Genomic DNA, 17,508 nt, shown 5'->3' with positions numbered 1-17,508 from the left:
GCTAATGCACATGTGTTGGTACAGTTGGCAAATTGTATTCAGTGCATTTGAGTTTACAGGACATGACGTCATTGTCATTTGTTGATATAGTATTCTTTTTGTGGATGAAGTCGAGGCTCATAGAAGAGCTCGAACACAGAATGGACCCAAATAAGAGGGCAACAAGAACGTGTTAGTGTTGGTGGTGGTCGTGATGGTTGCAGCTGCTGGGGGGGTGCAGGGTTACCCCAACAGCACAGTAGAGGAGTACTTTAGGGAGGAGGAGGTGGAGGTGGATGATTTATAAATTAGGAGGAACTTCTGCCCAGTCTTGTCCTCCTCTTCACATTCCTCGAAGATGTGTGATGTGACACCATCTCGCGTCGTCCTCCGTTTCAGCCCGTGCTATTTTTCTCCTGCTGACCCATCTCCCCCGTGTGGCTTTTTGGGTTGCCTGCCTCTTGGCCACCTGTTCCTCTTTGCCCCATTCGCCTGTCTGGTCTGTCTCTTGTCCATCTGCTCTCAGCTTTTTGTTGATGCATAGACCACTGGTTGTCATCCAGGTCTTTCAACAGCCCTGTCCGGACAATTAAAAAGAGTAAAAGGTTCTTCAATCCAAGGCAGAGGAATATATTTCCAGATCAATTGTAAAGTGGGTGGATACACCAACATGATGGTCTGAAATGTGAAAAATCATTTTATTTTGATGGAACATCCAAAACTCCCGTTGGATTAAAATAGATGCGAATAAAGCTCAAGTATCAATAAAATTTCCTTTGAGCTGTCATGCCCAGTGAGTGGAATTGATGAATTGCATTACAAGGCAAAGGGTCATATAATTAATATTCATAAGGGACTCGAGCCCCTTTATCGGGTTCTCGCGACATCAAAGGATCTTGCGCAAAGTAAACGAGACTGATCGTGATCGAAGATATTGGGAATAGAGATTGGGGCAAAAAAATAAAATTGCGAAATTGTCAATAGGGGTTTGGAAAATCCAACAATAGGAGGATTTACTAAATGTACTGGGAATTGAACGTGAATGTGTGACTATTACGATGGAAAGAGATCATTCATGTTTTCTTTTCTGCACCCGTTCCACAACCCTTCGCCCCTACAGCTCTGTTCCATCGAGGTCACGTGCGAGTCTGCAAGCGTTATGGCAGCTACGCTAGCGAATGGTGGAATCTGTCCTATAACAGGGGAGTGTTTGCTCAGCCCAGAGGCTGTCCGCAATACGCTCAGTCTAATGCACTCGTGCGGGATGTACGACTTCTCGGGACAGTTTGCTTTCCACGTGAGTGCTACCCAAGTTGGCCTTCTTGTTGCTCTGCGCATGGCAGTGATGACCATTTTGGATTTCAAAGCAGCTATATATATATATATATATATATATATATATATATATATATATATATATATATATATATATATATATATATATATATGCATTTCAACCAAGTTCTGGACCATGCTTCTCTCTTTCTCTTTCTGATGTGCTGCTGAAGCAGCCTCCTGAGTGAGGGTTATACTGGGTGGTCTACCATTAATTTCCTTGACGTAGTTAGGTCAGGAATTTACAATTTGGCCATGCCAGTGATAGCTCGCCTGCCCTTCATGAAAGACACAAGACCAAACGTCTACCATTGCCAGCAGGCAGGACGTCCAGTTTAACGTCCATGCAGAACCCGCATTGATGAATCGCCCTCCCTGTGAAACATTGGGATGAGTTTATAGCTGAGTCAGGATTTGAACCTGGATTGGACAGCATCAAGGTGAGTCTGTACACCTCTAGTCCATGCCATCCTGTCAGCTTTGGAACATGCCTCGCAAAACAAGTGATAATCTTTTATTAATTTTTTTTTTTTAGTCCTTTCCTTACTCTACCTGCTTTGATTTGGTGTGTTGATTGTTTTTCTCCAATCACTAGCCATGATAGTTATTGGAGGAGGTTGCTTTGCAGACCCGATCAGCTTGCTGTAGTGAAAATGACTTCACTGAGACATTCCCGTACAAAGTCCTACATGAGGCCGACATCCCTTCCTTTGGTGGTGCTGTCTTCGGCAGGTTGGATTGCCGGCTAAATCTGGCGTCTCTGGAGGAATTATGCTCGTGGTGCCCAACGTAATGGGCATGATGTGCTGGTCGCCACCGCTGGACCAGCTGGGAAACAGTGTTCGTGGCATTCAGTTTAGCCAGGTATCTGTTTAAAGGACACCCCATGATCCACCAACTGCAATACATTGTTGCTCTGTTTTGTTTACTTGCCAAGTTTTCTAAAGATGTAAAAGTTTTTTTGACTCGTCCAAATGTTCCGAACTTCCAAGCTTGTGGTTGGAGTTCTGTGTCGGTCATCAAAGCCGATAAAGAATTCGGTCGATTACCCTGATAAATTCCTCCGTTAAAATCAATAAAGTTACTGGAAGACGGTCACATGTGAATGATCACAAAGCATACGATTCTCACTTTGTTTGATCATTTTAACCTCATGCCAAATGGAAGCAGGAAAGTGGAACTTTTGACAATGCAGTTTATGAAGTGTTTTTCGAGCCATGTTAATGTTTCACCCATGACCTTTAACCCCAAATCAGGAAATGGTATCCATGTTCAACTTTCACAATTATGATAACCTCCGACACTTCATCCGGAAGCTGGATCCTCGGCGTGAGAGTGGGGAAGCACAGGTAGGCATGCGAGGACCACTTGTAAGCTACACAAACGGCATTTGGATGAAACACGTGCGGGATACGTATCCTTCGATCTGTGCTGGAAAACCGGACACACGATGACATTTTTGAAACCGAAGTGGAGGTGCGCAAAGATTTATATTGATTTTGATGATTGTCTTTCAGGCAAAAACCGTCGCCAACCTGTTGTTTTCTGCCTACAGCGGCGATCTGTCGGCATTACGAAGGTAACGATGGCTCGGCCTTTCCGCTTCAATCGATGCCGATGACGATGACACCGACCTCGGTTTACCTGGCTTCGAGCCAAGCCATTGCTGTTCCGTATTTCTTGGAATTTCAGATTGAAGTTGATGCTCTTATCGTCTCCACCCTTACTCTCTCTCCCTGTCCAGGTTTGCTTTGTCTGCAATGGACATGGACCAGAAGGACTACGATTACCGCACTGCTCTGCATGTGGCATCTGCTGAAGGTGCTGTACACCTGGCCACTTGCTTGCCTCTTACCTGAGCGGTTGTGTTTTAGCAATTTGATGGGATTGTATCTTATTTTGTGAAATTGACAGTAAAGGGTGGTTGATGTTGATTGTTTCCCTTCATCTTTGGTTTTACCAGGACACTTGAAGGTGGTGCGTTTCTTGTTGGAGGTGTGCAAGGTGAATCCATTGTCAAAAGACAGGTAAGTGACACACAAAATCAAACCAATGTCAATGTGTATTTATGGGGATTTGCAGCATATTAGGAATGTTTTATTCAAGAATCTAACGCCATTACAGGTTTTAAGTATGGTTGGCAGATGTGCAGTTGGCTGGGTAGTTGCGGCACCTAGTGGTGAGGCAACGATACCAGCAGATAAACTTTCATCATCTCTTGACTATACAGGACAGTGGCCTGCAAAAGTATTCACCCCCTTGCAATTATGCCACATTTAGATGAATTAGAGTAATGATGTAGAAACAATTTTTCCAAATGAACATTTATATTCATAACTGAAGAGATCAAACGAAACACTGTTATAGGTGAAGGAGGTTAAAGTTAGGAATACCTGCAAAAAATATGTACAAATCAAATTTCACTGGTTGTAAAAGTCTTCAGCCCCTGAGGTCAGTACTTGATAGAAGCACCTCTTGCAGCAATGATTGTTACGAGTCTTTTTGGGTTCGTCTCTATCAGCTTCGCACAGTGAGATGGTGAAATCTTTGCCCATTCTTCACGTGGAAATTGCTCTAGTTCTGCCAAGTTTGAAGAGCTTCTGCCAGAGCTAGTTCTCTTCTGCCAAGAGCAATCTTCAAGTCTCGCCATCAATGTTCGATTGGGTTCAAGTCAGGACTTTGACTGGGCCACTCAAGAACATTGATTTTCTTCTTATTCAGCCACTCCAGTGTGGCTTCAGCTTTGTGCCTTTGTGCCTCATACCTGAGTTTCTCCTTGTTAACCTCTGCCATCTTCGAAGATGGATGGAGGTTACTGTTTTCACCCCTTTCTGTTACGAAATCTAAAGATCTAAAGATTTCGTAAGTATATTGATGACTTCCGTTTCTGTTTGTTTGTTATCTTGCCAAAACGAAGTTTTTGCAAGATATGTGAGTCAGCTTGTATGTTTTTTTTTTTTTGTTTGTTTGTTTGTTTGTCTGTAATCATGCATAAAAAATTATACAGAGCACAGTTATCATTGGAAATTTTTATAACTTCGCATATCAGAGTCCTATAGAGGTCCCTTTCAGTGCACAAAATTTTGAAGGTCAAGGTCAAAGGTCAAGGTTACTTTGTCGCAAATCAGGGGAGTCGACGAAACCCTTTTTTTGAGTAATTTTGATCGGATCGTCTTCAAACTTCATGGGAATATAGTTCATGGTCTGGCGCTCAGCTGATTAATTTTTGGTGGCGATTGGCCTTGACCTTCATGGTTAGCGCCTGAGGTCAAACATATTTGACCCCAAGGTCAAATTTTCAAGTTTTTGGACCAAATCATGGAGTACCTCAAATTGAACACCTCGATGAGTGCTTTCTACATATGTCAAGCTTGAGACATTATGACGTCATTTGGCGACGTTATGAGGCAAAAGCATATTTTTCATGGTTACTCTGTAGAACGATTCTCATCGGAATCTCTCGTAGGCAGATATTCCTCAAGGAGTCGCTCCTGGTGGATAGCAGCTCTGTTCACCTCAGTGTGACCTTAAAGAAGTCACACGTGGTCACCTTTTGGCAAGATACGGGTCACCCTGCGGGTGACGTTGGTTTATTTGTTTGTTTGTAGGCACGATAACTCGAACGGAAGGAGCTACCAATGTCAAATTACACCACGTGATTCAGGAGGGTGATGGCTAGTGCTGATTAGATTTTGGTTAAAATCGGTCAAAGTTCAAGGTCACAGTGAGGTCAAATATTTGATTTTTGATGGTTTGGTACAGATAACTCGAACGGAAGAAGCTCCCAAGGTCAAATTACACCATGTGATTCAGGAGGGTGGTGGCTCGTGCTGATTCCATTTTGGTCAAAGGTCAAGGTCACAGTGAGGTCAAACATCCAAAACATTAGATTTTTGATGGTTTGGTGCAGAATCATCGTAGAAACTTCTGGTTTGCGTCGCTACCTTCTCTGGAGACAGCTTTTATTAGACAACATCAGAGGTCAAGTTGACGTTTTCGTAAGTACCAGTCTATGACTGCTTGTTTGTTTGTGAACAGTATTACGGAAAAACTCCTCCACGGATTTCGACGAAACTTGGTGGGGAGGGGGGGGGGTTAGGTATGGTCCAAGGATCATGCCATTAAATTTTGGACTTGGTCCCCCCCCAAAAAAGAAATTGCTAGACAAAAAAAATTTTTTTTTTGCATTTCTACATGTTTTAAGTGATTTCCAACCCCCCCAAAAAAAATTGAGAATTTTTTTTTTTTGCATTTCAACGTTTTAAGTGATTTCCAACCCCCCCCCCCAAAAAAAAAATTGAGAGAAAAATTTTTTTGGGGCATTTTTACATGTTTTAAGTGATTTCCAACTCCCCCCCAAAAAAAAATTGAGAAAATTTTTTTTCTCGCATTTTTACATGTTTTAAGTGATTTTCAACCCCCCCCAAAAAAGAATTTTTTTTTGCATTTCCACATGATTTAAGTGATTTCCAACCCCCCAATTTTTTTACCCCCCCCCTCCTAAAAAATAGAGATTTTTTTTTGCATTTCTACATGTTTAAAGTGATTTCCAACCCCCCCCTCAAAAAAAAATTGAGAATTTTTTTTTTTTTTTGCATTTCTGCATGTTTTAAGTGATTTCCAACCCCCCTCCCCCAAAAAAATTTTTTTGGGCATTTTTACATGTTTTAAGTGATTTCCAACCACCCCCCCAAAAAAATTTTTTTTTTGCTTTTCTACATGATTTAAGTGATTTCCAAACCCCCTCCCCCCCAAAAAAAAATGTTCGAGAAAATTTTTGCAACTTTTCAACAAAATTTTGATGTTTTTTTTTACATGTTTTAAGTGATTTTCAACCCCCCTCCCCCCCCAAAAAAAAATGTTGGAGAAAAGAACTATAACTCTCAGGACTGACATCATATTTAATGAATAAGATATAAGGTTCACTTGAGTGACCCAGCAGTATTGGCGGTGGAGGTTTTGCACTCTCCCGTGTTCCCCCTCTAGTTCTGTTCTGTTCTGTTCTGTTCTGCCGTTTGAGAAGATTTTTTTTTTAAATGGCTGCCAAACCATGTGACTGTCAAAAAAATGTTTTACTTCTGTTGACTGATTTATCCTGAGATGACCCACATTTTCATACTGATCAGATGTAGCTTTCTACTTTTGTAATTATGAGGTCATGAAGCACCAATGACATTAAAAAAAAAAACACTTTCCCCCCATGTGGAGCACTTGATATTGCCAAGTTTCAAAGATACATCGGTCCACTGTTTTTCCTTTTTTCCAACATGGCTGTCACACCATGTTAACCAATGTTGTTATAATTACCATTAAAACATCACACATGAGCAGTTGCACCTTTGGTGAAAATTTCCTGTCAATCCACCAAGCGGTTTCAGAGAAAAATGGAATAACAAAATGCAGACACGGACGTACGTACGTACGTACAGGGCCGATCGCTTAATCCTGTTTTTCACTTTACGAGGTTGGTCAAAATGTCCCCAAACCAACAGGACTCCAGCATGCACATTTTGGATGAGGGATTTCTGGGTTGCTTCTTGGAAATCAATTGGCCACGGGTTTACTAATAATCATCATCATCATCAACTGTGTGCATTTGTGTTCGCAGCTGTTTTCTTTGAGAACATTTCCTTATACTTTCATATCTGAAGATTTTATTGAAGAGATCTACCACCTTGTGATTTGTCAACCCATTAAGCGTTTTTTTTAATTTAATTTTTACGTATTCATCCAAGCATTTGGACTATTACTGATGCAAAAGAGCACAGGAAATGACAAATGTATAAAATTTGGACTTGCTTTTGTCCTTCCCACTTGCCCTGCCAACAGATGGAGCTTCACATCAAAGGATGAGGCAAATCGATTTGGACACATGGAGATCGTGGAACTCCTTGAGGAGTATGAGCAGCGATACATCGATGAGGCAAAGGAGCATCCCCTCGCCTCACAGAACCTTGAAGGCATGGTGTGATGGATGCAAATGGTTCTGGTTCTGGTTTGCAGGACATGGTGATGAGCTAGTGCCTTAGGTCTTTCTACATATACCAAAACAAGGTAGATCATACCGAGTGTCTTGTCGTTTTGACCTTTGAGTTGAGACTATATATTACTTGTGTGAAAATATTTTTGTTTTTTTTACATTCAAACATTTACTGTATTTTGCTTTTACGGTTTAAACTGCAACTTCAGGTGTCAATGTTTACGAGACCCACGTGAAGGGCACAATTGGTATCAGGGCTTTAATTTAAATCCTAAATCGATTGGCTGCAAGTGGTTGCCATTTTGCAACTACTCTTGGTGCTTTCCAAACCCTTTCCTTAAGGGAGCAATTCAAATGGACTTGGCTTCTTGTATTTGAGCAACAATTAAAAAAACCGAGCATTTACCAAAGTTGAAGTTCTGACAAACCGTGGATACCTGCTTTTGAGCATGATCAGGTGCTCTGAACTTGAATCTCAGATGGTAAAACCAAACGCCTTTCATATTTATCAGGAACTTTTGAGATGACAATGGGGGTGAAAGTTTTATAAATGCACTGCACATGTTTACTTTAATCAAAATAGATACATTGTTTAAACACTTGTACAAGTGATGTTCTGAAGGTTCTCATCATTGCGGTACCAATTAACAAGTGTGAGGATTTTGGGATGAAATGTAGGAAGATTATTACTATATCCTTTACTCTCTATTTGGAATTGTTTTGACACTGGGGTTGCCTTCAGATAAAATTTAATACTCATTTGTTTATGAGAAAGTTTAGTGATGATACTCAACAGCTTGAATGTATATTTTTTGTTGCACATGCTTTAATGTTTGTATTGATCAGTGGGAATGGTAGTGGATGGCAAACGTTTGAGAGGAGCACTTCCTCGAAATACATTGACCGTGTCCATTATCAAACAATCATTGCTTCCCAGAACTTGTTGATGGGCTTTTGGCAAGAATGTTTCATTAAGGGGTGGTATGCAGGACATAAGTCTTGCTCTTTAACATTCACCAAGCAATGCTCGCAGATGGGACACCAATAGCCCTCGGATAAATGTCCATCAAAGGACTCACCCATGACAGAGTTTGATTCCCAACCCAACGATTAAACTAACTTTTCACTGATACTCCTCTAACCCTTAAACAGTGGGTAAAACAAACTTCAGTCAAGGAATTGTTTGCTGTTCACCAAAGTGGTAGAGCCATCTCCAGATAGTCAACCCAACTATAAACTGTAATCCTGGCATTTATCAGGTTGGGATATTCATTAAAGTGTGCTGTCCTTCAGATGGACCTTAAACTGAGTCCCATCTTCCAGCATTAGTTGGTGGATGTAAGATCGCATGGTCACTATGATTTGGCAAGTCATCACCAGCACCTTGAAATTGTTTTATTTTTATAAAACCCTGCTCTAACATACAGGGGGCATGATATATTGACAGTGCTTAAAATGCCAAAGAGCATATTTATTGTTTATGTAAATGCTGAGTTCAGTTTAATAAAGCAAGTAAAGTTGAAAGCTTCCTGATAATGATCCAAAATCCATTTTGTGTATTGAAGGTTACATGTACCTTCTTGCACACCAGACACTCCTTTATCTCAGTACGAAAGCATTCATTTCGCAATATGGCATCAAAAATGGATTTAAACCGATACATTCAGAAATTAAATAAAGATCAACTTGCGTCCTTTGACTCGAGCTTACATGAGGAAGTTTGCTTGATCAACAAAATTTACTTCAAACTTGAAGTAAAGCAATTCATTAACCCCATATGGTTGAAACTGTAATCAAATATCACTTTAAACATTGTGTTTGATAAGCAAACATCAAGGTTAAATGCCGAAGGACTACATCGAGTGTTATACATACTTTATACATTCAAATCATTAGGAAATAAAACGTGCACAAAACCATCTTGGGTTGAGTATGTAATTTAAAGCCAAGATCAACAGAATGGCTGAATTGCGTTGAGAGGTTACTGTACAGGCCACAGCCAGTATCGTTTGAAATACAACGCTCAGTGCAAATCAGAAAATTTGGAAAAAATAGTCCAAGTGAGTAAATGCATCTCCAATAACAGTGAAAACGTGTGGAAGGAGAAGCTGACATTGGACACGAACCCTTCCTCTTTTGCTTGATGAAGGGTTTACACCTGAAATGTCTTCTCCTTAACCTGATGTTCTGTCTTTCTGCTGAGAGGTCCATGTGAGATTCCTGGTGCTACCTTGCAGAGGTGAAAATGTAGGCAGCAGCAGCTCCTCACTTATCTAATAAATGTAATTTTCTGTCCAGGTGTAACACCTGTAGTATTCAAGATCTTGCGCAAAGGTGAGTACCTACACCTGCACCTAACAAAAGCCTAACCTAACACCAATCACAACAAACTTGGTGCTTGAGCTCATGGTGAACATGGGCTACTTGGTTTCATCTGGAGTCAGGAGGGAAGGTCAAAGAAAATTCTCTGCAAACATGTGTCATGCCAACTGCTGTGGAGATAACTTGCATTTTTACACTGTACACAACCCCAGAGAGTGGGAATCCCCAAAGCCAACCTCCATGAATTTGGGGAGGGGTGGGACCTGGTGTTGCCTGGCAACACCAGGCACCTCTGTTCTTAACAAATAATGTGCAATAGTCAGAAGCTTAATCTCAAACTCCAGGCCACAAAAAAAAATATATATGCAACTTGAAATTGCATCAAAAGTTGAAAATTTCATTTAAAGAACACAATTGTACAAGTGTTGTAATAAACGATTACATTTCAAAAGCAATGTGAATCCCTGCCGTGCAAGTGCACTGACATGTACCAACGATGCGTTAGTCGGTCGACATCATCTGCGTTTGCATCTGAAAGAGAGAAAAGAAAGTAATGTTGATGTTCTGGATTGCATCATTTTAATCGGTGATTGAACGGAATTGTTCATTACCAAGTGATCAGAAGCAATGCACGTTTTTTGAAAATAGTTTCTAATAAATCAACTTCTGGAAATAGAGTTACAGGGTCTAATCGCCCCCCCCCCCACCCCGCTGGCTCACGATGGAGGCAGACTCAACAGGATGATTGAGGTTGGCTGACCTATTGAACAAAAAGACGAATGCTTAGCCTATTTTGCTCCAAAGGGATAATGCATGAAACGTCAGCTTCCCATCCTTCCCATCGTAAACATATTGTTACGGCTGTGGAAATTCGCAGAGTACCAAATAGGTCCTTAGATCAGTTATGTCAATAAGTCTGTGTTCAGATAGATTTCCCCACCGATGTTTAACAGGAAATTATTCGTGTAACTGGGCTGTGATCTTTGAGTTTGCCGTTTTTCTTTTGCTATCGTTATTGCTATAACAAAACGCCAACCACACCACCAGCCATGCCACCATTACAACAACCACCGTAACCACCACCACCACCACGTTTCCACCTTGGCACACGTGTGAGAAGCCTGGCATTCATCGGGGGAGAACGGACAACGGCCTCACCCCCCCCCCCACACCCCACGACAAACTCTGCGAGCGGAACCAGATGCGATGAGGGCTATGAAAAAGGGAAAGAAAGGCCCCGATCGAAGAGAAAGAACGCCCTTCTTCTGGAAGGAGGGTGGGGTGCCTGGGCTATAAAGCGGGCATGTGAAAACGTCGAGGTGGAGTTGAGGAGAGGGTCGCCCAGAGTTGAGTTGTGTCAGTCAGGAGTCACGGTGGAGTTGTCAGTCAGGAGTCACGGCGGAGTCAAGCTACAGTCTGGGAGTGCAGTGGAGTCTGTCAGCCTCTCGTTGGTCGACGGAGGGGTGGTGGAGTTGGAGAGAGTGGAGCCAAGGCACACGGCCTGCCGTACCATGCCTTCCCGTGGGTTGCTGACAAGGGGACGTCGAGGGTCGCCCTCGCGAGTCACCACAAGGGTGAAGGTAACCAGCCCGGCCTCTCGGAGCCTTTGGAGTCTACCCCTCGTCTTTCCTGGGGTTTTTTCTTTGTTTCTTTTGAATGAACGTTGTGGCGCCATGTCTTTAGGTAGAACTGTATAAGTGTACGTAATTAATAGAACGGTGGTAGTTCTTTTTCTTGCTCACGTCTTGTCCCTACCCCCATTCATTACGTGCTTGTACAGTGCATTGCTTTTGTTTGCCTCGCCTGATTGCATACATGACTGCATGTGTTGTGTGTGCAAATAAATGTACTTGTGTGAATGTAAACCTGTTTGTTGCATCCTTTCCCTCCATTGAACTGCCGTATTGCATTCGGAAAAATAGTTGGTTTTTAAATAACCGATAATAGAATCGGGTCCAACGGGGCCTCGCGATAATACCTCGCTCGGTCGGTTATCCCAAAACGAAGCAAGCTGCTTCAGTGGCTCGTTTCAAGGGGGCCCCGTTGAGGTACAGTCTCTCGGTAGTCTGCCCACACGATTAATTTGGTATATCGACAATTCGGCGATTGACCCTGTAGCGCGGGTAGAGTGTTGACTCGGCTGTGGTGTGCTCAAAACACACCCCTAGCGGGATTCCGGCGTTTGATCCGGAAGGCTGCGACTGGATTGTCCGTTCGGTGGGCGAGAGCGACCGCCATTGGCGAGAAGCGGTCGTCCGCATGTCGGCGGGCGGAAATCCACAACTGTTGCCAAGGAGTGGGATTAAAATCCATCATAGTGTATTTACAAAATAAATAATGTATTTACGAAATTACAATACATTAATTGGAATAATCTTTAAATAGAAACGTGACCTTTTCGAAACTTTAAAGCAAATGTCCAAATATATTTAAAAGTTCATGATAGACGCTCTCAAAAGGCACCCTTAATGCGAGGATGTGCACAAGTGCTTAGTATTTAAGAAGATCCGAATCGTGTATATAAAGGAGACGAGTCCTAATATAAAGGTTTTGTCTTCACAAGAAGAAGAAGAGCAACGCCGAGCTCTCCAAGAGCAGCGTTCGCTACGCGAGACGCTGCCAGAAATGTTAATATAAGGCCGAGACAGGCAAACAGATGTGATTGTGATGAAGGAATACTAAATCAAATAATTACAGGGGATATCTCGAGCACAAGCTGCACACACACACACACACACACACACACACACACACACACACACACACACACACACACACACACACACACACACACCTGTTACGAATGAACATGCTTGGTATTGCATTTGTCAGTCATCAAACAACATTCACACAAAAGTTGTTTCCTCGATTCCACACGCGTGTGAGAAACGTACGATTTCAAGAGCTCAGATTTTTAAACTTTGAATTATGTATGGCTCATTCCGTGTCATTTCAGCCAGGGGTTGCGGTGACCCCCTCAGATTTTTCTGAAAATTTTCTCAAAGCTTCCTTAACATATATGAGGAAGGTTTGCTAAGTTATAGCTCAAAATTCCAAGCAGTGTCTGAGATATGGCCCCACAAACACCCTAGGGGTGTTTCAATTCTGGCAGTCGCAAGTTGCAGATTTGTATCTGAAGCATTTTTGGAGGGCTCTAAATTCCAGAGTTTTACAAACAGAGTTCTGAAAATTCACACCAATAGTGTCTATTAGTGAGGCTTTCAGAATCTGACATAAAAAATGTTCCACTTAAAATACTTTTTAACATAATTACTCTCAAAAGTAGTGATTTGTAACATGCAGTCAAAAAAAATTGAGTTTTCAAATTGCTGCCAACAGTCAGTTTATTCATCATGAAGAATTTTGTTGCCTGATTTACATAATCTAGTGACTGGATTATTTACACAAGAAAACTGAAACCTTTTGGAGCAAAATCTTGGGTGCTATCGGTGTCTGAACTTTGCTCCAGACTCAACAACACTGAAATTTACCCCGGGTATACCCCAAATGTTCACCATGTTGACAGTTACACAGCTTTTTTAATTTTTGTCACTTAAAGACACATACATCGGCAAACTGGTAGAAAATTCAAGAGTTGTTCTCAATCCCTTCTATTTTTAAAAGGCCCACTATTTAAAAAAAACATGTTGGATTAAAGATGTAGAATAAAAGCAATTGGTGTGCTTTTGAAGTGGAAGCCATGCCAAAGATTCATAATTTGGCACCACAATGATCAAATTGTTGTGTTTTTTGGTCAGAACAAGTACGTGGTTACTTTAATTTGGCTCACATTTTTTTGAAAGGATATTTTAGTTGAAAGCCTCCGCCAATCTCAACTACAAATTAAGACGCATAATGTGATCATAATAATCACCATTATAAATATTCATTTGCATATCTAATTGTTTATATACTTGGTGTACATCCCTTTGTAAATGTAGGTACAATATCTGATTCAACTTTTTTGTTCATAATTTCATATCAAATTGTTTGGATAAATGGACTTGGATCCATTGTACAAAGTGAACAGTGATTAGTTTTATAATTTCCAGGATTAAATAAAATGTAACAATGAGCATTGGCAGTTACTACAGGGCTGTGTATTAGGTTAAAGCCTAAACAAGAAAGTTGTGCTTCATGCCTAACTTTGGAAATGATTTTGGTACACTTCTTTAAGCTTTTCAAAACTGATTTATATATTGTTAGATTCCACTTAAGTCATACTTCCTTACAATATCTTTATTTTTTTCTACATATTTGTTCATAAAAATTTTATATAAAAAAGTAGCTTTTGGGACTGTAGAATCATTTAAAAAAAAATTCTGTTAAAATTAGAAGGGATTGAGAACAACTCTTGAATTTTCTACCACAGTTTGCCTATGTATGTGTCTTTAAGTGACAAAAATTTAAAAGAGCTGTGTAACTGTCAACATGGTGAACATTTGGGGTATACCCAGGGTAAATTTCAGTGTTGAGTCGAGAGCAAAGTTCAGACACCGATAACACCCAAGATTTTGCTTCAAAAGGTTTTAGTTTTCTTGTGTAAATGATCCAGTCACTAGATTATGTAAATCAGGCAACAAAATTCTTCATGATGAATAAACTGACTGTTGGCAGCAATTTGAAAACTCACTTTTTTTTTTGACTGCATGTTACAAATGACTACTTTTGAGAGTAGTTATTTTAAAAAGTATTTTAAGTAGAACATTTTTTGATGTCAGATTCTGAAAGCCTCACGAAGAGACACCATTTGTGTGAATTTTCAGAATGAATGTGAGTTACATTATTTGTGTGAATTAATGTTACATTATATCTTAATTTTACACACCAACCTTACCTGATGTGTTTTCAAAATGTAAAACTACAGGACAAAGCTCACCTCCTCCAAGGAGAATGGTGGAAAGGGGTTTGTAAAACTGGAATTTAGAGCCCTCCAAAAATGCTTCAGATACAAGTCTGCAACTCACGAAGTCTGCCAGAATTGAAACACCCCGAGGGTGTTTGTAGGGCCATATCTCGGACACTACTTGGAATTTTGAGCTATAACTTGGCAAACCTTCCTCATATATGTTAAGGTTGCTTTGAGAATTTTTTCAGGAAAATCTGAGGGGGTCACCGCAGAATTTCATTTTTTTGGCTGATTTGACACAGAATTACCCTTATTACGTGAATATTTTCAAAAGGTATTCATAATTCTGAATCTTCAAATTATAATTGAAGCCTGGTGATAGCTTAGATCTTAAGGTCCCAAGTCCAAGCCTCTGCCATGCCAAAATAACACCAGGGGTGGTCGAACCAGCCTGTCATCCTTCTGAGGTAGGCAGTGAGCCAATTCAGTATCCTGTATCGGAATGGCGACCCGTTCGTGATCGTACCTCGTCAACCCCATGTACAAACATAATTGGCTTCAAAATGACCCAAGACCTGCCTCGCTACTACAACTTGGGTTTTGGCTACGAGGTTGTGCATTTTGCGGAGTTGCTCGGTTACTGTCCTTTTGGTTTGTTTTGTAACAGTCAACAGTCTTAGTTTTTATGAAAAAAGGATAAACACAGAAATTCTTACACAAGTTACAAACACTACCACAACAGACTGTAGAATGGTGGGATTCTAACCTCGGTCGCAGGTATGGTGACATCACTCAAGCAAGAGGGCAGCCAAGGGAATGCTCTGGGGAAGGAAATTTGTGGAACTTTGGTTTTAAGCGTCGAGCATAAAGTTAAATGTGAGAGGCCAGTAACATCCAACTAGATAATTGGGAACAACCAGATTAGCAAGACCCCATTTGCAATGACATCAAAAATATGTCCTCAGTCATCTGGAATACGAATGATGCTACCAAACACCATTGACCTCCCTCCCCCCCACCCTTTTTTTCTACCACATGACCATCTCTACTGTATTTAATGTTACATTATATCTTAATTTTACACACCAACCTTACCTGATGTGTTTTCAAAATGTAAAACTACAGGACAAAGCTCACCTCCTCCAAGGAGAATGGTGGGAAGGGGTTTGAGAATTCTGAATCGGTCAGCTCAACCAAATCTTCAGGAGTCAGTGGCAGCATGCTCAATGGGTTATTGACTCTCCTACACATTGCCAGAAATGGGGAAAGAAATGAGACATGTCCAGAATTGGTTCGTTCTCTCAAACAAACTCAGGAGATACATGGCGGCTTTAAGGACATGGACAGCGCACATGCGTCTCTTGTACGATGAACAATTCCAATGTCTCTTTTAAAATTATATTTGGATTGCACCATTAGATTTAAAGGAAAAGATAAATTGAGAGAGGGCAAATTATGAAAAAAAAATAGGGTCGGGAAGTTTCCAAAGGGGGGAAAGAGGTGGTTGCACTCACGTCATGTGAACCGGTATGAACTTTGTAGGAATGTAACCTTTTGAGTCGCTCTGGTCTTCATCCATGATGTCCGGCGCTGTGAGAACACAGCACACAATCAATCGAAACCATGAAGGAACAGTCTGACACCGACAAAATACCTGCCCCAAGTGTTTCTCTTTTTTTCATCTCGTTGAGCCAGTGTGACGCTGTTTCCCAGGGGTGGGCGAGTTTATTTAAGATTCACATTAGCAGCCAAGGAAGTTGCAAGTCGGGATTGATGACTTCCTGAAAGATCCCCTTCTACACCTTAGTAAAGGCTTCACCAATCGTAAATTTTCAGGGATCGGAGCCCCAAAGTAGCAAATGACTTTTGAGAATGCCATGATTGTATTTGGGAATCATTACCCTGACACTCAATATCAGACAAAACAATAAATAAATAAATTTATCGATCTTTAAGTAAGGTAAAGTGCTTGGGTTCTCAAATCGATGACCCTGTGCCCACAATGCCACTCTCCCAACTCCAGGATGCATTTCCACTTCAGCAAAACAGTACACTTTTGGAATGAACAGTTGAAGGAATATCATTCCCGCCAAGATGAGAAAGGGTGTCGCTCAGTCTCTCGGCCACTCACGCATGCCCAAGTATTTGCTGAAAGCCTTGTCCTTGTCAATGTCTGGATAGAGGTACTTGAGAGGACAGTTGGGTATGTTGGTATCACTGATGATCTTGAAATTGAAAATGATGTCAGGGAAGGATACGGCGGTGAGGTGCTGCTTGGTGTACGGTTCCACGGATTGAATCTCCACTAGATCTGCAGAAGGGGTATTCGCACACAGACACCGCATTGGTAAAAATGTCAGTAAATGTCTTTTTTAATGAGCCATAAAGTTCAAAAGGTCCTGTACAACCTAAATCTATCAGTTAAGTATGCAAGTTTAAAACTAGAATCCCTCCACGAACTATCCTCATCGCCATCTCCACTCCCCAATTTTTTACCACTGTTTGACTGCTTCACCCAGGTAAAGGTGATGCCTCCGTCTCGACTGCTTTCACTGAAACGCAGCAGGAATGTCCCGTAGGGCCTGTTTTTAAGCAGGTTCTTCTCCTTCTCTTTGCTCACAAAGCCCATAATGTAACTGCAAAGAGAACACCTTTAGTGTGAAGCACAATGATGATTTTCACAAGTGTCAGATGAACCTTCCGGTTCTGATAGCTTCGCATATCGACAGATTTTGCTCTCCTTCAAATGGACGACTTCCAAAGCTAAGAATACCTTTCTGGATTTGTCTCCTCTGTTGTCAATTACTTCCTGCACTGTTAATCATCTCATGCCTTTGTTCTGAGATCATGTGTATCGGCCTTGGCCGTGTGCTCACGGTCCTTGGATAAACTATTATTTTATTGTTACACCACCGATCACCACACCCCCCCCTCCCAGATAAAATGGTGCCCCCTCTCCATTTGGTCATGTTTTGAGTACCTTGTGAGGGCAGTTAGTCAGTTACGCACTATCCATGAGTGGTGGGTAAGCAGTGGTGAGTGG

General features: G+C 41.3%; 2 protein-coding genes across 3 annotated transcripts in view; one reads left to right on the top strand and one right to left on the bottom strand.

The window, feature by feature from the left end:
- LOC147027356 (glutaminase kidney isoform, mitochondrial-like) overlaps window positions 1-8,818 on the top strand; it is a 59,026-nt gene extending 50,208 nt beyond the window's left edge. Inside the window, exons 12-18 of the mRNA XM_085876696.1 lie at window positions 1,100-1,276; window positions 2,047-2,178; window positions 2,571-2,663; window positions 2,832-2,893; window positions 3,059-3,135; window positions 3,278-3,341; window positions 7,144-8,818. Of these exons, the coding sequence (XP_085732822.1) occupies window positions 1,100-1,276; window positions 2,047-2,178; window positions 2,571-2,663; window positions 2,832-2,893; window positions 3,059-3,135; window positions 3,278-3,341; window positions 7,144-7,285 (747 nt within the window). The 3' untranslated portion in view covers window positions 7,286-8,818. The remainder of the gene's footprint in view (window positions 1-1,099; window positions 1,277-2,046; window positions 2,179-2,570; window positions 2,664-2,831; window positions 2,894-3,058; window positions 3,136-3,277; window positions 3,342-7,143) is intronic.
- On the bottom strand, window positions 8,675-17,407 carry LOC147027355 (signal transducer and activator of transcription 1-like). 2 transcript variants are annotated; one of them, XM_085876698.1, is made up of 6 exons: window positions 16,962-17,407; window positions 16,597-16,776; window positions 15,980-16,055; window positions 15,603-15,708; window positions 15,232-15,286; window positions 8,675-10,147 (listed from the first exon to the last, which is right to left on the bottom strand). In XM_085876698.1, exons 1-5 carry the CDS (start codon window positions 17,092-17,094, stop codon window positions 15,254-15,256), a joined length of 528 nt encoding a protein of 175 aa, XP_085732824.1. In that variant the 5' UTR covers window positions 17,095-17,407; the 3' UTR covers window positions 8,675-10,147; window positions 15,232-15,253. The 2 variants fall into 2 exon arrangements, with proteins under 2 accessions (XP_085732824.1, XP_085732825.1); XM_085876699.1 differs by lacking the exon at window positions 15,232-15,286 and having other exon boundaries at window positions 16,962-17,404.
- Window positions 17,408-17,508: the final 101 nt, after the last annotated feature.

Source organism: Eptatretus burgeri, chromosome 4 (genome assembly GCF_056783735.1).
Source record: "Eptatretus burgeri isolate ZD-2024b chromosome 4, Ebu_testis_v1, whole genome shotgun sequence".
Taxonomy (NCBI): domain Eukaryota; kingdom Metazoa; phylum Chordata; class Myxini; order Myxiniformes; family Myxinidae; genus Eptatretus; species Eptatretus burgeri.
Note: the sequence above shows the minus strand (reverse complement) of the source record. Positions and strands in the feature narration are given on the sequence as shown.